This window comes from Muntiacus reevesi, chromosome 9, assembly GCF_963930625.1.
Source record: "Muntiacus reevesi chromosome 9, mMunRee1.1, whole genome shotgun sequence".
Lineage (NCBI taxonomy): Eukaryota > Metazoa > Chordata > Mammalia > Artiodactyla > Cervidae > Muntiacus > Muntiacus reevesi.
In genome coordinates, this window is record NC_089257.1 from 74,386,067 (window position 1) to 74,409,415 (window position 23,349).

General features: G+C 37.9%; 1 protein-coding gene across 1 annotated transcript in view; it reads right to left on the reverse strand.

The window, feature by feature from the left end:
• Positions 1 to 927: 927 nt before the first annotated feature.
• The window catches only part of GUCY1A2 (guanylate cyclase 1 soluble subunit alpha 2), a 404,812-nt gene continuing 382,390 nt past the window's right edge, over positions 928 to 23,349 (reverse strand). Inside the window, exon 8 of the mRNA XM_065945273.1 lies at positions 928 to 1,135. Within this exon, the coding sequence (XP_065801345.1) occupies positions 928 to 1,135 (208 nt within the window). The remainder of the gene's footprint in view (positions 1,136 to 23,349) is intronic.

Below are 23,349 nucleotides of genomic sequence, written 5' to 3' on the forward strand. Positions count from 1 at the left end.
TAGGATGCTATTTGTTATAATTTAACATATTGTAAAAACTGTGTATATTTAGAAGTGCTAAGTTGAAAGGGTCCAGTGTAGCAAAGCATTTTATTTTCACTGATATTTCTTAGAAAATAGCAAAAAGATCTTTAATCTTGGTTACAGATACATACGTTTGCTATTAGGAAATTCCATTTCCTTTGGATTCTGTGCTACATTAATCAAATCTAAAAGATATAATTACTAAGTAGATATACAATGCTTTCTCAGCATCTGAAATTCTAGGTTATGTCTAAGTTTAAGTGAAACTATATTTAACTTATAAGTTAGAATTATATAATGTATCAACTATACAATAGCATATTCTGAAAAATCTAATAGTGCTGCATGAAATAATATAGAGGTATGTATAAAAATAGGTAATATCCCTAAAATATTTTGCAGTTACAGTTTTTCCTGCTGGGAAGTTTACCACACTGCCAAGATATATGTATGAAATGTTTGCTCAGAAAAACAAAATTAGAAAATATTCCTCTCATACCAACTCACTAAATGTAGGAATATATAATCAAAACTGGCTTTCAAAAGCAATACAAATATATAAAGATACCTATATGTGTGACAAACAAGAAAACATGGACTGTTGATTAGTTCTGAATGGGCCCCACATTTGTAATTAATTAAAATACATATATATGTATTATACATATATAATATATATATGACCAAAATCACTCATAAGAACGAATACATTGCCCCCTTGCTCTCCAGGGTTTTGTTGACCGTCATCACCCATCTTTTTCCAGGATTATTGCCTGACATAACAGAAATTCCACTGTTTGTTCTCAACAAAGCAGTGAAAGAGAAATATCTCTCTTCATTCTCCTGTCATGACCCATGTTCTGGGCTTGTGCTTTTGGAGGAGTCTTTGATCTGCAGCAGGTCTCAGAGGCTTGTCTCCCGGAGGAACATAGTGCCAATGTTGTAGGAAACCTTTTTTATTTTCGATGAAGAAAGAGAAGGCTTTGGCTGCTTAGGACCAGTTCTTACCTCCAGGAAATAGCAGATCCCAGGGATTTCTTTTGGAAAGTTGTCTGGAAGCTCTTCACGGGACCGAGGAATGAATGTGAAACTTTCTTCTCGCTTTAATAATCTAAGAAGAAAATATATAATATGAATGATATAGGCATAAGAGATGGGAAAAACTGGACACAAACTTTAGAGAATCAGGAAGCCTATAAAAGACTGTGTGTGCATATGTGCTCAGTAGTGTCTAACTCTTTGTGACGGCATGGACTGTATTCCCCCGGGCTCTTCTGTCCATGGGATTTTCCAGGCAAGAATACTGTAGTGGGTTGCCATTTCCTCCTGCAGGGTGTCTTCCCAACCCAGAGATGGAACCGGTGTCTCCTGCATTGGAAGGCAGATTCTGTACTACTGAGCCACCTGGGAAGCTCAATAATAATAAATTAAAAAAGCAAAGTTGCTCCTGGTACTACTTGAAAATATTTGTTCAAAGTTGATTTGATTTTTCTCTCTAAACAAAAGGCTAAAGAAACTGCATAATACACACTTTTATTCAAACATGCAAGATTTACCCTTCTGTTTTAAAAATCTGCCTAAATTCTGGAACATTCCTTCAATGTTTTATAGACTCTGAGTAAGCTTTAAATCCTATGTGTCATTCACATAAATCAAGTTTAAAAACTTTGTAGAACAGTCATAACTCAATGTATGTGTGCTATCTGGTTACTATTGTCTAGCAATACATATTTTGTAAACTTATTAGCATTTATTTGTCAAACAGATTTACTCTTCCAGTCATACAGACAATTTTCTAGTATACTAATATTGGAGATTTATTCTTGTCCAGTTCTAGGAAAGGTTCAGTTTAATAACCATACATAGAAAAGTGTCCTAGCATTTCAATTTTTAAAACTATTTATTTATTTATTTGGCTGCATTTAGTGGGTCTTGGTTGCAGCACACAGGATCTTCACTGTGTCATGAAGGATATTTCCTTGTGGTATGTGGACTCTCTAGTCGTGACATTCGAGCTCCAAAGGAAATGGGCCCAATAGTTGCAGCTCATAGGCTCATTTGCTTCAGGGCATGTGGGATCTTAGTTCCTCAACAAGAGATCAAATCTACATCCCCTGCATCATAGGCAGATTCATAACAACTGGACCACCAGGGAAGTCCCCAGCAATTCAATTTAATTCAACAACTCTTTTTTTTCCCATTTATTTTTATTAGTTGGAGGCTAATTACTTTACAATATTGCAGTGGTTTTTGCCATACATTGACATGAATCAGCCATGGATTTACATGTATTCCCCATCCCGATCCCCCCTTCCACCTTCCTCTCTACCCGATCCCTCTGGGTCTTCCCAGTGCACCAGGCCGGAGCACTTGTCTCATGTATCCAACCTGGGCTGGTGATCTGTTTCACCATAGATAATATACATGTTTCGATGCTGTTCTCTCAAAACATCCCACCCTCGCCTTCTCCCACAGAGTCCAAAAGTCTGTGCTGTATATCTGTGTCTTTTTTTCTGTTTTGCATGTAGGGTTATCGTTACCATCTTTCTACATTCCATATATATGTGTTAGTATACTGTATTGGTCTTTATCTTTCTGGCTTACTTCACTCTGTATAATGGGCTCCAGTTTCATCCATCTCATTAGAACTGATTCAAATGAATTCTTTTTAATGGCTGAGTAATATTCCATGGTGTATATGTACCACAGCTTCCTTATCCATTTGTCTGCTGATGGGCATCTAGGTTGCTTCCATGTCCTGGCTATTATAAACAGTGCTGAGATGAACAACTCTTATAGGTTGCTAATTATTGCCCTAGAAAAGTATCCTAGATACTCTTGTGAATATAATGATAGGCAGAACACAACAATCTAAGAAGCTTAAAGTTTTGTCAACAGACACAGACACAGAGAAAAAAAAAAAAAAACAGAAAGTAAAAACTGAATAAGCAAAGAAAAGTCACAGTAATATAAAAGTGATATAACACAATAGACTAGGGACTTCCCTGGTGGTTCAGTGGTTAAAGATCCAACTTCCAATGCAGAAGACACAGGTTTGATCCCTGCTTGGGAAACTAAGATTCTGCATGCCGTGGGGAAACTAAACCTGCACGCCACAACTTCTGAGTCTGCATGCCTCAAGTAGAGAGCCTGCTCACTGCAAATGCTGAGCCCATGACCCTGAAGCCAATACCACAGTGAGAGATAGGCCCATGTGCTGCAACGAAGAGCCTGCATGTCATGGAGATCCTGAGTGTCTCAGCTAAGACTCAACACAGCCTACAAATATATAATATATATATACACACACACACATACACACACATATGGGATTCCCTTGTAGCTTGGGTGGTAAAGAATCTACCTGCAGTGCAGGAGACTCCAGTTCAATCCCTGGGTTGGGAAGATCTCCTGGAAAAGCGAATGGCTACCCACTCCAGTATTCTTGCCTGGAGAATTCCATGGACAGAGGAGGCTGGTGGGTTACAGTCCATGGTGTCATAAAGAGTCAGACATGAATGAGTGACTAACACACACACACACACACACACACACACATCAATTAATTAGCTAAAAATGACCAAAAGGCTAGATGCCATAAAAAAAGGTGAATCCACAAAGGTGTGGAAGTTCAGAGAGCATTTACAGTGGGAGGGCTATTAAACTTTCATGAATGAAATGGTATTTAAAGATGGGCAGAACTTCAACAAATGAATGTAGGGAGCAACATAATCAAAGATTTAGACACAAGAAAATTATGATCAGGATCAACATGTTCTAATCATCGGATTTTATTTTAGAATGACATAAGAGTGAGAGTTAAAGCTGAAGCAGTAGGTTAAGACAAACTTTGAAGTCTGAAACTTTAGACTCTATTTGGAGGCACAGTAGAGCTACACCTATCACCTTTTCCCTAGAAACAACTCATTTTCCTAAGACATGTAAATGTTAACAGGAGATTGAATTTATGCAGGATAAGAGATAGGTTGAGAAGAAAAGAACTATTGTGACAGAGAGAAGGCAAAGTCAAAAAAGCAGGTAGTGCAAGCAATGTTTGAAAAATGTAAGATCATTACACAACAATAATAATCATCTTTACACTAAAGAGGGAAAAAACATGTCTTCTCAAATATTCTTAATGGATAAAAATATTATTTGAAAATAGTAGTAGGCAGTATTAAGAATTCTTAAAATGTGAGCAATCTATATTTACTTTTAGGAATGGCAGTTGAAGTATTTTGTCTTATAAAAGTTATTTTAAAAATATTTTATTCTTATTTGTTCAATTTATTTATTTAATTTGATTTTTATTTCATATTGGGTATAGTTGATTTACAATGATACATTAATTTTAGGTGTATAACAAAGTGGTTCTTTTTCAGATTCTTTTCCCACATAGGTTATTATAGACTATTGAGTAAAATTTCCTGTGCTATAAGTAGGTCCTTGTTGATTATCTATTTTATATAAGTGGTGTATACATGTTAATCTTAAAACTCCTAATTTACCACTCTGCCTCATCATTCTCCTTTGGTAACTATAAGATTGTTTTTGAAGTCTCTGATTCTGTTTCTGTTTTGTAGATAAATTCATTTGTATCTTTTTAGAGTCCACATAGAAGGGATAGCATATGATATTTGTCTTTCTCTGCCAACTTCATTTTGTGATAATCTCTAGGTTCACCCTTGTTGCAGCAATTAGCAGTATTTCATTCTTTTGTATGGCTCAGTAACATTGCATTGCATATATTTACCACATTTTCTTTATCTATTCATCTGTCAATGGACATTTAGGTTGTTTCCATGTCTTGGCTATTGTAAACCGTGGTGCTTGTATCTTTTGAATTATGGTTTTCTCCAAATATATATTTAGGAGTAAGGCAGTGTTGGCACTGGAAGTAGAATCCAGACCTGTTAATTACTAATCAAGCTTAGTCGTACAATAAATAATAAAACTACACTAAGATATTTTTTCTTAAATAGTGTTCAGTTCAGTTCAGCTCAGTCGCTCAGTCGTGTCCAGCTCTTTGCGACCCCATAAACGGCAGCACACCAGGCCTCCCTGTCCATCACCAACTTCTGAAGTCCACCCAAATCCATGTCCATCTAATCAGTGATGACATCCAACCATATCAATCTTCTGTCATCCCCTTCTCCTCCTGCCCTCAATCTTTCCCAGCATCAGGGTCTTTTTAAAGGAGTCAGCTCTTTGCATCAGGTGGCCAAAGTATTGGAGTTTCAGCTTTAGCATCAGTCCTTCCAATGAACACCCAGGACGGATCTCCTTTAGGATGGACTGGTTGGATCTCCTTGCAGTCCAAGGGACTCTCAAGAGTCTTTTCCGACACCACAGTTCAAAAGGATCAATTCTTCTGCACTCAGCTTTCTTTATAGTCCAACTCTCACATCCATACATGACCAATGGAAAAACCAGAGCCTTGACTAGACGGACCTTTGTTGGAAAAGTAATGTGTCTGCTTTTTAATATGCTGTCTAGGTTAGTCATAACTTTCCTTCCAAGGAGTAAGCATCTTTTAATTTCATGGCTGCAATCACCATATACAGTCATTTTGGAGCCCAGAAAAATAAAGTCAGTCACTGTTTCCACTGTTTCCCCATCTATTTCCCATGAAGTGATGGGACTGGATGCCATGATTTTAGTTTTCTGAATGTTGAGCTTTAAGCCAACTTTTTCACTCTCCTCTTTCACTTTCATCAAGAGGCTCTTTAGTTCTTCTTCACTTTCTGCCTAAGGGTGGTGTCATCTGCATATCTGAGGTTATTGATATTTCTCCCGGCAATCTTGATTTCAGCTTGTGCTTCCTCCAGCCCACCATTTCTCATGATGTACTCTGCATATAAGTTAAATAAGTAGGGTGACAGTATAGAGCCTTGACGTACTCCTTTTCCTATTTGGAACCACTCTGTAGTTCCATGTCCATTTCTAACTGTTGCTTCCTGACCTGCATACAGGTTTCTCAGGAGGCAGGTCAGGTGGTCCAGTATCCCCATCTCTTTCAGAATTTTCCACAGTTTATTGTGATCCACGCAGTCAAAGGCTTTGGCATAGTCAATAAAGCAGACATAGATGTTTCTCTGGAACTCTCTTGCTTTTTCAATGATCCAGTGGATGTTGGCAATTTGATCTCTGGTTCCTCTGCCTTTTCTAAAACCAGTTTGAATACCTGGAAGTTCATGGTTCATGTGTTGCTGAAGCCTGGCTTGGAGAATTTTAAGCATTACTTTACTAGCGTGTGAGATGAGTGCAACTGTGTGGTAGTTTGAGCATTCTTTGGGATTGCCTTTCTTTGGGATTGGAATGAAAACTGACGTTTTCCAGTCCTGTGGCCACTGTTGCATCTTCCAAATTTGCTGGCATATTGAGTGCAGCTCTTTCACAGCATCATCTTTCAGGATTTGAAATAGCTCAGCTGGAATTCCATCACCTCCACTAGCTTTGTTTGTAGTGATGCTTCCTAAGGGCCACTTGACTTCACATTCCAGGATGTCTGGTTCTAGGTGAGTGATCACACCATCGTGCTTATCTGGGTTGTGAAGATCTTTTTTGTACAGTTTTTTTGTGTATTCTTGCCACCTCTTCTTAATATCTTCTGCTTCTGTTAGGTCCCTACCATTTCTGTCCTTTATTGAGCCCCTCTTTGCATGAAATGTCCCCTTGGTCTCTCTAATTTTCTTGACGAGATCTCTAATCTTTCCCATTTTATTGTTTTCCTAGAGTTCTTATTGAGGTATAATTGACATACAGCACTGTATAATTTTAAGGTGAACAGCTGAACTTACTTACAAAATAAAATAGCTACCACAGTTTAGTGACCATCTAAGTTTAGTGAACATCTTATGCATACATGCTCAGTCGCTTCAGTTGTGTCCGACTCTTTGTAGTCCTAAGGATTGTAGCCCACCAGGCTTCTCTGTCCATGGGATTCTCCAGGCAAGAATACTACAGTAATCCTCTGCCCTCCTCCAGGGGATCTTCTGGACCCAGGGATCAAACCTGCAGTTCCTGCATTGCAGGAAGATTCTTTATCATGAGCCACTGGGGAAGCCCAGTGAACATATCATAAACATACAAAATTAGAGAAAAAAGAAATCCCTTTGATGAGAACTGAGGGTTTACTCTTAACAACTTTCAAATATAACATACAGGCCTGTTAATTACATTTTTTTGGTATTGCATCTTACATCCTCTGTACTTATTTTTCTTATAACTCTTAGTTTATACATTTTGACTGCATTCATCCCATTCCTGCTCCCTCCAACCCCTTCTGGTAACCACAAATCTGATCTCTTTTTCTATGTTTGTCTAGTTTTGAAGTATAGTAGACCTACAATATACTATTTTGGCTTCTGCTATACACAGTAGTGATTTGATATTCTATATACATTTCAAAATAATCACCATGATAAGTCTAGTTACCATATGTCATCATATAAATATATTACATAATTATTGAATTATATGCCCACATATATATATGCCCACACTGTACATTTGATAATCATAACTCATTTATTGTGTAATGAGAACTTTGGGCCTCTTAATCTTCTTCAACTATTTATCCTGCCCCCACATCTTCCTCTCTGGTAGCTATCTGTTTATTCACAGTATCCATAATGATGTTTTTGTTTGTTATGTTTGGCCATTTGTTTTGTTTTTTAGATTCCACATAAAACTGAAATCATGCAGTATTTTCATTTTCCTGTCTGACTTATTTCACATAGCATGATACCATCTAGAGCCATCCATGTTGTCCCAAATGACAGAATTTCATTATTTTTTATAGCTGAGTAATATTCCATTGTATGCATATATCATATCTTTTTTATCCATTCATCTATCGATTGACACTTAGTTTGCGTTCATATTTTTGTCATTTTTATAAAGCTGCAAAGAACATAGCGGTGCATATATCTTTTCTTGTTAGTGTTTTTGTTTTCTTTGTATGAACATCCAGGAGTGGAATTTGTGCGTCATATGACAGTTCTGCTTTTAATTTCTTTTTCATTTTTAATTGTAAAGTAGGATACTTGCTTTACAATACTGTGATGGTTTTTGCCATACATCATCATGAATCAGCCACAGGTACACACATGTTCCCTCCCTCTTGTATCCCCCTCCTACCTCCCTCTCCCACCCCACTCCCTCCCTCTCCCTGTGTCATGCAGCAAGCTCCCACTGGCCATCTGTTTTACGTATGGTAATTTGTATGTTTCAGTGTTATTCTCTCATATCATCCCACCCCCTCCTTCCTCCATTGTGTCCAAAAGTCTTCCTTTATTTCTGTGTCACCTTTGCTGCCCTGCACGTGGGATCAGTACTATCATTCTAGATTCCATGTGTATGCATTAATACATGATATTTGTCTTTCTCTTTCTGACTTACTTTGCTCTGTGCTATAGGCGCTAGATTCATTCACCTCATTAGAACCGACTCAAATGTATTCCTGTTTACAGTTGAGTAATAGTAAGAGTTGACTCATTGGAAAAGACCCTGATGCTGGGAGGGATTGAGGGCAGGAGGAGAAGGAGACGACAGAGGATGAGATGGCTGGATGGCATCACTGACTCGATGTGCATGAGTTTGAGTAAACTCCGGGAGTTTGTGATGGACAGGGAGGCGTGGCGTGCTGCGATTCATGGGGTCGCAAAGAGTCGGACACGACTGAGCGACTGAACTGACCTGAACTGAATAGTCCATTGTGTCTGTGTATCAAAATTGCCTCATGCATTCATTTGTTGATGGACATCTAGGTTGCTTTCATGTCCCAGCTATTAATAGTGTTCCAATGAACACTGGGGAACACGTGTCTTTTTCAACTATGATTTCCTCAGGCTCTATGCCCAGTAGTGGGATTGCTGGGTCATATGGAGTTGTTGTTTGTTTTTTTTTTTTTACAATGCAATTTTTTTTTAATTATTATTTTTTTATTTTTCAGTGGGTTTTGTCATACATTGATATGAATCAGCCATAGAGTTACACGTATTCCCCATCCCGATCCCCCCTCCCACCTCCCTCTCCACCCGACTCCTCTGGGTCTTCCCAGCCCACCAGGCCCGAGCACTTGACTCATGCCTCCCACCTGGGCTGGTGATCTGTTTCACCATAGATAATATACATGCTGTTCTTTCGAAACATCCCACCCTCACCTTCTCCCACGGAGTTCAAAAGTCTGTTCTGTACTTCTGTGTCTCTTTTTCTGTTTTGCATACAGGGTTATCGTTACCATCTTTCTAAATTCCATATATATGTGTTAGTATACTGTATTGGTCTTTATCTTTCTGGCTTACTTCACTCTGTATAATGGGCTCCAGTTTCATCCATCTCATTAGAACTGATTCAAATAAATTCTTTTTAACGGCTGAGTAATATTCCATGGTGTATATGTACCACAGCTTCCTTATCCATTCATCTGCTGATGGGCATCTAGGTTGCTTCCATGTCCTGGCTATTATAAACAGTGCTGTGATGAACATTGGGGTGCACGTTTCTCTTTCAGATCTGGAGTTTTATGCCTAGTTTTTAAAGGAATATCCATACTGTTCTTCATAGTGGCTGCATCAATTTGCATTCCACCAACAGTGTAAGAGGGTTCCCTTTCTCACCACACTCTCTCCAGCATTTATTGTCTGTATATTTTTAAATGATGGTCATTCTGACTGGTGTGAAGTGATACCTTATTGTAGTTTTGATTTGAATTTCTCTAATACAGAGTGATGTTGAGAATCTTTTCACTTGTTTATCAACCATCTTCATGTCTTTGGATAAATATCTGTTTAGGTCTTCTGCACACTTTCTGATTGTGTTGTTTATTTTTCTTGTATTGAGATGGATGATCTACTTGTATACTTTGGAGTTAATTCTATGTTTGTTGTTTCATTTGCTATTATTTTCTCCCATTCTGAGGATTGATTTCACCTTTCCCACAGTTACCTTTGTGTGAAAAACCTTTTTAGTAGGTCCTTTTGTTTTTATTTCCATTACTCTAGGAGTTGGGTCATACAGACTCTTGCTGTGATTTATGTCAGAGAGTATTCTGCCTAGGTTTTATAGTTTCTGGTCTTACATTTAGGTCTTTAATCCATTTTGCATTTATTTTTGTGTATGGCATTGGGACATGTTCTAATTTCATTCTTTTACACTTAGCTCACCAGTTTTCCCAGCACAAATTGTTGAAGAGACTGTCTTTTCTCTTTTTATATTTTTGCCTCCTTTGTAAATGATAAGGTGTCCATAGCTGCATGGATTTACCTCTGGATTTTCTATCTTGTTCCATTGGTCTATATTTATGTTTCTGTGCCAGTATCATACTGTCTTGATAACTGTAGCTTTGTAGTATAGTCTGAAGTCAGGAAGGTTGATTGGAAAAAGTCAGTTTCCATTCCAGTCCCAAAGAAGGGCAATGCCAAAGAATATTCAAACTATCATATAATTGCACTCACTTCACATGCTTATAAGGTTATGCTCAAAATCTTTTAAGCTAGACTTCAACATATGTGAACCAAGAATGTACAGTCTGGATTTAGAAAAAGCAGAAGGGCCAGAGATCAAATTGCCAACTTTCATTGGATCATAGAAAAAGCAAGGAAGTAACAGAAAAACATCTACTTCTGCTTCATTGACTAATTTAAAGTCTTTTACTATGGGGATCACAACAAATTGTGGAAAATTCTTAAAAGATGGGAATACCAAACCATCTTACCTGTCTCCAGAGAAACATGTGTGCAGGTCAAGAAGCAATAGTTGGAACCAGACATGGAACAATGGACTGTTTCAAAATTGGGAAAGGAGTATGACTGAGTTGTACACTGTCACTCTGCTTATCTAACTTATATGCAGTATACATCATGTGAAGTGCTAGGCTGGATGAATCACAAGCTGAATCAAGATTGCCAGGAGAAATATCAACAATCTCAGTTAGGCAGATGATACCACTCTAATGGCAGAAAGTAAAGGAGGCTAAAGAGCTTCTTGCTGAGGGTGAAAGAGGAGAGTGAAAAAGCTGGCTTGAAACTCAACATTAAAAAAACTAAGATCATGGCATTTGGTTCCGTCACTTCATAACAAACAGAATGGGGAAAAGTGGAAGGAGTTACAGATTTTATTTTTGGGGGGCTCCAGAATCACTGTAGATGGTGACTGCAGCCAAGACATTAAAAGATATTTGTTCTTTGTAAAGAAAGCTATGACAAACATAGAAATCATGTTTAAAGGAGAAGACAAAAAAAAAAAAAAAGAAGACATCCTTTTCCTGACAAAGGCTTCTATAGTTGAAGCTATAGTCTCTCCAATAATTATGTACAGATTTGAGAGTTGGCACATAAAGAAGACTGAGTGCCAAAGAACGGATGCTTTTGAATTGTAGTGTTGGAGAAGACTCTTGAGATTTTCTTGAACAGCAAGGAGCTCAAAGCAGTCAACCCTAAATGAAATCAACCCTGAATATTCATTGGAAGGACTGATGCTGAAACTGAAGCTCCAATACTTTGGCCACCTTATGTGAACAGCTGACTCTTTGGAAAAGATCATGATGTTGGGAAAGATTGAAGGCAAAAGGAAAAAAGAGACAACGGAGAAAGAGATGGCTAGATAGCACTGACAATGGAAATGCATTTGAGCCAAGTCCAGGATATAAAGAAGGACAGGGAACCCTTGCATGCTGGAGTCCACGGAGTCAAAAAGTGTCAGATATGACTTAGTGACTGAACAAAAACAAAGTTTAAAGATGACTTCTCAAAAAATGGGCCAAAGAACTAAACAGACATTTCTTCAAAGAAGACATACAGATGGCTAACAAACACATAAAAAGATGCTCAACATCACTCATCATCAGAGAAATGCAAATCAAAACCACAATGAGGTACCATTACACGCCAGTCAGGATGGCTGCTATCCAAAAGTCTACAAGCAATAAATGCTGGAGAGGGTGTGGAGAAAAGGGAACCCTCTTACACTGTTGGTGGGAGTGCAAACTAGTACAGCCACTATGGAAAATAGTGTGGAGATTTCTTAAAAAACTGGAAATAGAACTGCCATATGACCCAGCAATACCACTTCTGGGCATACACACTGAGGAAACCAGATCTGAAAGAGACACATGCACCCCAATGTTCATCACAGCACCGTTTATAATAGCCAGGACATGGAAGCAACCTAGATGCCCATCAGCAGATGAATGGATAAGGAAGCTGTGGTACATATACACCATGGAATATTACTCAGCCGTTAAAAAGAATTCATTTGAATCAGTTCTAATGAGATGGATGAAACTGGAGCCCATTATACAGAGTGAAGTAAGCCAGAAAGATAAAGAACATTACAGCATACTAACACATGTATATGGAATTTAGAAAGATGGTAATGATAACCCTATATGCAAAACAGAAAAAGAGACACAGAAGTACAGAACAGACTTTTGAACTCTGTGGGAGAAGGCGAGGGTGGGATGTTACGAAAGAACAGCATGTATATTATCTATGGTGAAACAGATCACCAGCCCAGGTGGGAGGCATGAGTCAAGTGCTCGGGCCTGGTGGGCTGGGAAGACCCAGAGGAGTCGGGTGGAGAGGGAGGTGGGAGGGGGGATCGGGATGGGGAATACGTGTAACTCTATGGCTGATTCATATCAATGTATGACAAAACCCACTGAAAAAAAATAAAAAAAATAAAGATGACCTCTCATAATATATTCTATTTTCTTACCTTTTAAAATGCATTCTCATAATAAAAATTATGGTCTTTTTTGAAATTAAAGTTCTTTATTTTGTGAGGAATTGAAACATACTTATTTACTTAATATAGCAATCTAATATATTAATATTGCAATATAAAATTTTCCTAATTCCTTTAAAGAGCAATGTGATAAAGGATAAAAAGTGATAAACAGAAATTGACTTGGAAAAGTTTGATTACCTGCCAAATCTTGAATTTTGAAAGAAAAAAATAAGTTCACATGGCATTATTATTTTTAAAATTTAGTAAAAATGACATTACAATACATAGAATGGCTATGTGATTTTGCCTGGTTAGCTCTGTTCCTCATTTCTTTAAAGATATTCATATGTTAGAAAATTTCCTTCTGTTCCCACAACCTCAGTCTTAGCTCAAGCCTGGAACTGTAATATTGTCTTCTCATAGTTATATTTCCTCTAGTTTTCCCTATTCCCTCCATGTGAAACATTACCTCTAAATAAGTTTTTCTTTCATCATGTTGCTTGCAGACTCAAAAGTATGCAATGGATCTCTAATAGCATATATATAAGTTGAAAATAAAATAAATTCTCAACCTCACTAGATATACTTTATATTGGAATAATTTTAGATTTAGAGAAATAGTGAAAGGATAGTATAATGAGTTCTCCTATACTATTTACTGTTTTCCTAGTGTTAACATTCTACATAACTCTGGTATTTATTTGTCATAACTAAGAAATCAATTATAGTAGGTTGTTAATATTAACTAAACTGAAGTTTTTATTTAGATTTCACTGCTCTTCCACTAACATCCTTTTTCTTTTCCATGATTTAGTGCACAATTTTTGGAAATAATATAGACCTACTGATTTTTTTCTAACTCATGAGGAAACAGAAGATAAGATTATTCACATGTCTTACCTAGGGTCATAAACTAATTAGAGGCAGAAAACTAAGGTGAATTTGAATTTCCTGATATTGATATGTTTTAATTTACCCATTCATTTATTTAATCAGTCAGAAACCATTAAGGAATCTTCCAAACTATGGGTCACTTTGGAAATCTAATGTATAAGAAAAAAAACATTTTTCTAGAAAAGTACACACAATAGTGTTGTATCACTGATTGTGCTCGGGACGCTGATTGTCTTTTTGTATCTCACTGTGTGTACTATTCACCGCAGGCAGGGTTGGCAAGGTGTGAGCTAAGAGGCTGGAAGAAGACTTGAGGAGCTATAGAAACTGCAGACATTTTATTCTAAGCCAGCCATGACACAGCCTCTCTCCTGGCTGACGCAGCAGCCGTAGCAGCAGCCGCAACATAACCTCATGTAACCATTCGCATGATGCCGCTGCAATGTAGTCCCGATGCAGCAACAGCCAGGGCTTTCATGGTGAAGCTCATACAAGCATACCACACAGAGTAGCCCATGACCAAGTGAGTACGTGACATGCATGGGCAGTGTTATAAGGGATCTCAGCTGTTACACAACCATGCAAAGTCATTGTTACAGAACATGGGGCAAGAGGGCAAGAGAGCATGGGGCGACAGCCTGACTGGCACCATCCTGATAACTTCCCCACAAGTATGCTTAGAAAATATGTCAGGGAACTCATAAACATGCTAACTTTAATATTTACCTAAATAGTATACCATCGCTCAATACCTTAACAATACTGTATTTATCTATGTTCTACTTTAGATATTTAAATCAAATTTCACTTAATTGGCTTCATAGTTAACAAATGCTTAAAAATTTAGCTTAGACTTTTTAGCTTAAATGTGAACATCTAAAAAATTCTAAATAAATAAAGTGTTCGTTATTCATTATTAGTTCCAAAATAAACATTTGCCACCCAGTCACCTACAACAGTGCCATTTTTAGTGAAGAAGAGAAAGATGTGCATTCGATTTCCCTCTTGCTTTAGAGGGAATTATGCTCAATTATTTTAGCAACTGATTTTCACTGCATAGTGATCTAGAAAATATGAAGAATTTAGTTAATCTTGGTATTATTTGTAAAGATATTTATGGCCAATAAAATAGCTATTTTTTGTACTTCATTGAAATTCCTCTTTTGTGTGAAATTAATAGATATCTGCCAAATTAGAACTATTGACATAAAACAGACTCATGTCTTTAAATTCTGCACCCTTAAATAGGTAATTAACTTTGTAGCATTACTGTCATGGGAAAAGAGAAACACCCTTCATACAGAGTAAAGAATGTGTCCTAATATAGCAATATTTCTGCATTCAATCTAGAGCCTTATGATATAGACCAAACCTATGCCAGTCAGTCAAACTATAGTAAGAATGTCAAAATTGCCAGTCCCACTTTTCATTTCCTATCTATGAAAAATTGCTGTTTAGTTGCTAAGTCGTGTCCTACTCTTTTGCGACCCAATGGACTATAGCTCACCAAGCTTCTCTGTCCATGGGATTTCCCAGGGAAGAATACTGGAGTGGACTGCCATTTCCTTCTCCAGGAGATGTTCCATATCCAGGAATTGAACTCATGCATCCTGCACTGCAGGCAGATTCTTTACCACTGAGTCCCCAGGGAAGCACTAGTTAGCCATTATTACATAATACTTACTTATATATTTTTGTATTGATTCTGACAACCATAAGCAATTAGACTTACAGAAGTGAATAGGTAAATATATACAACTGTTACTATAAAAATAACTACAACATTATATTCTTATCCTCAAAGCAAGATAAAAATGTCTTTAAGTAGAATATCCCAATCAATTTTGCTCTATGTGACTTTTATTGACACTTTTAAAAAGATAATGTCAATATTAGTCTTTGCAATTGAAAAAAGATATAATTCTTTCTTTTTTTTCCATTTATTTTTATTAGTTGGAGGCTAAGTACTTTACACTATTGTAGTGGTTTTTGCCATACATTGACATGAATCAGACATGGATTTACATGTGTTCCCCAACCAGAACCCCGCTCCCACCTTCCTCCCCATCCCATCCCTCTGGGCCATCCCGGTGTACCAGCCTCGAGCATCAGCAGACGAATGGATAAGAAAGCTGTGGTACATATACACAATGGAATATTACTTAGCCATTAAAAAGAATACATTTGAATCAGTTCTAATGAGATGGATGAAACTGGAGCCCATTATACAGAGTGAAGTAAGCCAGAAATATAATTATTTCTTTATAAATAAATTAATTAATTATAATTGGAGGCTAATTACAATACTGTGGTAGTTTCTGCATACACCAACATGAATCAGCCACGGGTGCATATGTGTCACCCCATCCTGAACCCCCCCTACCTCCCCCCCAACCCCATCCAGAAATATAATTCTTGAGTCACAGCTTAATTTGTTATTTTGGAAAGAGTATTGCCATTTGTATTTACTAATTATTTTTTATTTTGTAAAATATAGTGTTTACTATCTTTGGTGCCTCTTTGAAGAATAAGATGATCAATAAAGTCACTTAAAAGATTTACAGGACAAGAAAATACCAGCCCAAAGATTAAAAAGAAATAGTCACACACACAAAAAAAATAGTCACTAGTGTAGATGAGCATTGTGATTTTTTAAAAACCAGAATCTATATATACTAGACAGAATTTTCTGAAGCCCTTTGAATGTATTTCCCCTTATTAAGTATCTATACTAAGAAACATAAGTATTTACAATGTAATATCTCATGCTTATGTAATAATAATATTGACAAGGAATAGAAGCAGATTTTATGTGTAGTGGTGCAAACTATTCTAGTATTCTTGCCTGGAAAATTCCATGGACAGAGTAGCCTGGAGGGTTACAGCCCATGAGGTCCCAAAGAGTCAGACAAGACTGAGTGTACACACACACACACACACACACACACACATACAGTAACTATTAACTTTCACATGCAAAGAAAAATATACCAAGTAGGTTAATCGTTCTTGTTTTTCCATGCATATTTCAATATACTAGAAACATGCATTCCTCTAAATTGTAAAGTAAAATTCTGAATATATGCCTATATTCACTGTGATTTTTGTTATATGCATTAAATACACAGTGTTTTAGCATTACAAACACAAAAGATAGTTTTCTGTTTAACATGAAGGCCAAGGCATTCTAATTCTGGTTCACTTAGCCACTACTGCATCCTTTTTAAAAAATTTTTTTTTATTTTTATTAGTTGGAAGCTAATTACTTTGCAATATTGTAGTGGTTTTTGCCATACATTGACATGAATCAGCCATGGATTTACATGTATTCCCCATCCAGATCCCCGCTCCCACCTCCCTCCCATCCCATCCCTCTGGGTCATCCCAGTGCACCAGCCCCGAGCACTTGTCTCACGCATCCAACCTGGACTGGCAATCTGTTTCACACTTGATAATATACATGTTTCGATGCTCTTCTCTCAGGTCATCCCACACTTGCCTTCTCCCACAGAGTCCAAAAGTCTGTTCTATACATCTGTGTCTCTTTTTCTGTCTTGCATATAGGGTTATCATTACCATCTTTCTAAATTCCATATATATGCGTTAGTATACTGTATTGGTGTTTATCTTTCTGGCTTACTTCACTCTGCATAATGCCACTACTATATCCTGCTCCATTGTACATCTCCTGATATGATGAGCTATTTATACATCACTGGTTAGAAGGTAACTTGGTGTGAGCTGAAGAAAGGGTCTCTTACAGTCACTGAAAATAGGCATTTTGAAAAGTCTATAAGTAGATCAATTGTAAAATATGAGAAAAGAAAAATGCTTAAAAGTTAAGGAAATTTTACATAAGTAATTAAACAGTCTTTCTACATTGTTAGTTTGCACTTAGCAAGGAAATACAATTGATTCTGCTAAGGCAAATAATTTGACTATGCATGCCATTTAAAAATTTGCTGAAAATGTCGTTAATATAAGCAATTATTTCAGATTCACAGATCAGCAACATGATGTTAGAGCAATTGCTTGCAAAATGTGGATTATTTAAAAATTTGAATCAATGGGAACAAAGATGAGGGCAAACAGCATCATTCAGAGAGAAATGAAAACATCAAGCATGAAAAATTCAATAAAAATTTCTTTTTGTCTAAAAATGAAACTAGCAATAAAGTGCTCTAGATGAAAAAGAAATTATCCTTGAGCATTATGCAGGCAACAAGATGACTCACACTAAGTCTAAAAAAATAAATACTATGATATAAAAGTTACAGTCTTGATTTCAAAATATTTATTCCTATGTCGAAATGAATATTGAAGTAAACAACATCTAATCATTCCAATTCTAGCAACCTAGAGGAAACTCAATTACTTATATCATGAAATGAAAATAGCTTAAACTTATGTAATGATCATAGTGATCATGTCATGTTCATAGGAACATACTTTGTAATAATTAAAAAGAACCTAAGTGTTCATCAGTATAGGAATAGATGACTGAAAATTGAAACAGCACAGTCAGACCCTGGAAAGTTGAAGCATGATTAAAATGATGAACTAGAGCTATGCATGTCTCAGCAAGTATGGATGCTAAAACATGACATTTTTTAAAGGTCAAATAAAGGTTTATACAGACATAGCATTTATGCAAATTAAAATAAAATTCTGTTGTTTATGGATACATATGAGAAAGTCAGTGTATAAAACACTAGACTTTGAAAGACACCAAATTCATTAGGGTATTTGTCACAAAGAAAGGAAGGAAAAATTTCAAAGGAAATGTCTTTATTTTTATTAAACAAGATTTGAAACAAATATAAAGTCTCAAACCAGTGGTGAAATCATGGCATTATGTTATTTATTTTAAACTTAACACTTTAAAAATATTTATAAAAGGGTTATTTTCATCAAGTATTTAGACATTTCAGGCAAAATGTATTTGGAGTGAATTACTCAGAAAATTATTTCAATTTATCATAATATGCAAACTATACACACTTTCAAAGTCTATGATAATTATGTAATCTTTCTAAAAATAAATGAAAATAAACTTCTCTGAACGAGGGGAGGGGATCAAGATGGTAGTCTTGATCTTGTCTTACTCAAGGGTAAGACATAGAGTTCACCTTCTCTCTCAGAAACATTGAAAATACATCCATAGTGGAATAATTCAGACAGAACAGCTACTGATAGTCAGCAGAAGACTTCACACATCCAGGAAAACAAGAAAACCTCCACATAACTGGGCAGGACAAAAGGAATCAGAAGAGAGCCTGCACCCTAAGGATGGGGCTGTGAAGGAGGAAAGATCCCTGCACCCTGGGAAGTCTTCCCACTAATGGGGATATCAGCCTAAATGGAGGGGGAGCTTCACAGCCTAACAGGAGAGAGCAGCAACAGGATTATGGAAGGTAAAATGAAGAGTACCCTGCACAGAGATTCAGCACTTCTGCCCTTCAGTTCCCAACCTGACAGTACAGGTGGGGACCAAGTGCTGAAGCTCAGGATCTGGAGGTCAGATCCGGAGAAGGACTAAGGTTAGATGTGCAGGAACAGTCTGAAGAGGTCAGGCTGTGGGAACTGAGGGTATGGTCTGAAGAAGCCCGGGGCCTGCCAGCGGGGCAAGCCACCATTATTTAAAAAAAGGCTCACAAAGAGACAGGCAGGGTCACCATTATTAAAAAAAAGGCTCACGAAGAGACAGGCACGACCACTGTGAGTGCTTTTTTTTCCCTGTGAGCACTCCCAGGCAACAAAGCACCACCTATAGGAGCTCTAGGGGCAGGTGTAAGTCACTGCTGCCATCTTAGGCTCCAGAGGCATGCACTGGCTGCCTCTATCAGACTTGTGAGTAGATGCCATGTCCTGCCCTCACTGTCCAAGGACAGTCCATAGCTTCTGCCACTAGAAAATCCATGTGCAGGTGTCAGGACCTGTCTCAGCTGTCCCTGGATGGTATGGATAGATTCCACAACTAAAAAAATCTGTAAACAAGTATCAGAGCTTCCTTCCATAGTCCCAGGACTATGTAGATAGCGCTTGCCACTAGGAAATCCATGAGCAGGAGCCAGGACTTGCCCCCACTGTCTAGGGAAGGGTTGCTGTACCTTCACACTGAATATCAAGGGGATAGTGGCCAGCACATGCTGAGGAAAGAGGCAGCAAGCATTCAAACTTAAAGCAGCCCCTTGACTCTGGAAAAGAGGACAGAGTAGAAGGATCTGAGCTCATCTCCTCTCAGAAAAATGCCAAAATCAAAACTTCTGAATAGCCATCAATAAAAATAACTAGAACTAACCAAAAAGATATTTTACATTAAAAAACTAAGAAGCCACAATGAGATGAAAGGAGGGACACTTTCATGATATGATCAAATCTCATATGCACTGGGTGAGTGACCCATGAACTGGAAAAAAATATCACAGAGGTTCTCCCACAAAATGAGAGCTCTGAGCCCCACGTCAGGCTCCCCAGAGTGTGGCAGCAGGAGGAATAATCTCCAAAGCATCTGGCTTTGAAGGCCAGTAGAAGTAGAGGACAGGAGCTCCACAGGACTGGGAGAAACAGAGAACCTACACTTGGAGGGCAAAAACAAGGTTTCACATACACTGGAATGTGGCAAAAAATAGCAACTCCATAGAGGCCAGGGCTGTATCTTCAAATGAAAATTGGAGGGTATCCTGGAGAGGTGGGGGTTGGCGGTGGCTAACTGGGGGTGGGGGGCGTGAGGGGACAAAGACACTGGTGAAGCAAGTCCCAAAGAAGAGTGATCACTGTCCTAGCACCAAGACCCAGCCCTGGCCACAACCTGCAGGCTCCAGTACTAGAACACCTCAGGGAAAACAACCACAGCAGGATAGGAATATAGGCCTACTTATCAGCAGACAGGGGGCCTGAAGCCACATGGAGCTCACAGCCACCTTTAAACATGTCCATTGACGTAGCCCTGCCCACTAGATCAACCAATGAGTGAGCAGGCACCAGTCCCTCCCAACATAAAGCCAAACAAGTATCAGAACCAACCTCACCCACCAGAGGGCAGATACTAGAAGCAAGAAGAACTATGACCCTCCAGCCAGAAAAATAGGACAATATAAAAAAGCTAGAGAAAATGAGATAGGAAAGAAATAATTTGCAAAGGGACAAGATGAAAACCCATTAAAAACAACTAGATGAAGAGGAAATAGGAAATCTACTGGGAAAGAATTTGGGCTAATGATAGCAAAAATGGTCTAAGATCTTAAAAAATGAATTGAGGCACAGACTGAAAAGTTACAAGGGATATTTAACAAAGGATAGAAGATTAAAGAACAAAAAAACAGATGAACAATATAATCCTGAAATGAAAAATACACTAGAAGAAATCAATAGCAAAATAACTGAGGCAGAAGAATGAATAAATGAGCTGAAAGACAGAATGGCTGAAATCACTGCCATGAACAGAGTAAAGAAAAAAGAAAGAAAAGAAATGAGGACAGTGTCAGAGATCTCTGGGACAACATTAAACACACCAATATTCACATTATAAGGCTCTCAGAAGGAGAAGAGAGAAAGGGTCAGAGAAAATATTTGAAGAGATTGTAGTTGAAAACTTCCCAAACATGGGAAAGGAAAAAAATCACTCAAGTTCAAGAAGTACAGAGAATCCCATACAAGGAAAATCCAAGGAGCAACGTGCCAAGACACCTGTTAATCAAACTGGTAAAAATTGTAGACCAGTTATAAATAAATAAATAAATAAATACAACCAGAGTGACAGATAACACACAGAGAAGGCATGAAGTGGTCCAGAAGCCTCAGTACTCCCTGAGTCATTGTCTGGGTGGTAGAGCAGGTTCTGTGAGTGTGAACTGCCCTGATCTGCACCTGCATGGCCATGGAGGGGACCAAGAAGCACCCAGAGTGCCATTGCTTCTAGGTCCAGATCCCATCCAGGATTTTTTGGGAACCCCCACCCACACTCCAGGCCTTCCACAACCTCCACAGTAATAGCCACAACCACTTTGTATGATTTAAGAGACCTGCACTCCTACTGAGTCCTTTCAATGTCACTGTGGGTAAAGGATGCTAGTGCAAGGCCATGGTTGCCGTTCTTTGGGAGGTATGTGGAATAAGCGTAGGGCACTGCAGTGGGAGAGGTGGAGCTTTTTGATACTGGGGTAAGTAACAATTTCTCTTTTCAAAAAATGGAATGGTTCACATTGACAGTAGGGTGGACCTTTCCTGCTCCCCACCCAGCAGAATTCTCCACCTTTCCTAGGAACAGAAGCCTATTTCTGTACTAGGGCAGGAATTCCTTGATATCAGGAAGGGAAGTCCTTCCCCCAATTTCAGGGACCAGCAAACCTATTTCCTTTTGCTAGGAACTGGGAATTAGTTTGGGATAAGCGTGGGGTCTCTTCTGGCCAATGACAGGTACAGGGATGTTTTGTATCTCAGGATAAAAAGCATCATTAGGAGAGTTTTTGGCTTTCCTTGTCCTTTCTTGTTTGGGGGATATTTGTGTGAGGACATGATACCTGAGCTCTATCAGCCATCTTTTTAGCATGATGAAAGGCCACAGAAATAAAAAGCCAATTCTCTGAGGATGGAAGTTCTGGAAGAAAAAAACCTGGTTTGTGGAGCATCATTGAGCAGCTGAGCACCTTAAACAGTGCACATTGAACAGTGAGTACCTACTTCTGGGCCTTTGTGTGTGTGTAAGAGAGAGAAAAAGCAAACCCCCATATACATAAATCACAGAGTCAGACATGAAAGTCTAGGACATTAAAAAACAGCTGCATATATGGGAAGATTAGGAAGTGAAAATGCATGCCCAGAGAAAGGCTCAGGAAAGACCTGAGGAGATTTAAGCTTATGCTTCAACTGATTCTCAGCACAGAGATTCTACAACAACCAAACAACAACAACTACAAACAATAAGAGAGAACAGAAAACCTTGGGGAAAGTTAAGAATCTGATCTCCAGGTTTAACGTATTATGAGACTCAAATATCTAGTGATTAACAACAAAGTACAACACACACACAGTTACAGAAAAGTACGGCCCATTTAAAGAAAAAATAAATCAACAATAGATCAACTTTGTCCCTGAAAAAGACCTAATGGCATCTCTACTAGACAAAGACTATAAAACAACTGTCTTAAAAATAATCAAACAAATATAGGAAAGATGTGGAGAAAGTCAATAAAACAATGTATAAACAAAATGGAAATATGAAAAAAGAGAAAACCTAAAGATAAAAGAAATTCTGGAATTGAAAATTACAATAACTGAAATGAAAAATTCACTAGAGGGATTCACATACAGATTTAAGCAGGCAGAGAGTCAGTGAACTTGAAGATAGGCCAGTGGAAAATTTCAAATTTGAAGAACAAGAAAAAAAAGGATTGAAGAAAAGCAAACAGAGCCTAAAGAACTTGTAGGAAATTAGTAAGAGGATCATTATACACATTCATGAGAGTCCCTGAAGGCCAACAGACAGAGAAGGGGCAGAGAGGATATCTGAAGTAATAATGACTGAAAGCTTTCCGAATTTGGTGTCAAGACATGAATATACACTTTCAAGAATCTCAGTAAATTCCAAGTAAGATAAATTCAAAGAGATCCACACTGAGACACATTATAATCAAGTTTTCTAAAGGCAGAGGCAAGGAGAGAGTCTTTAAAAACAGCAGGAGTAAAACAAAGAAATCC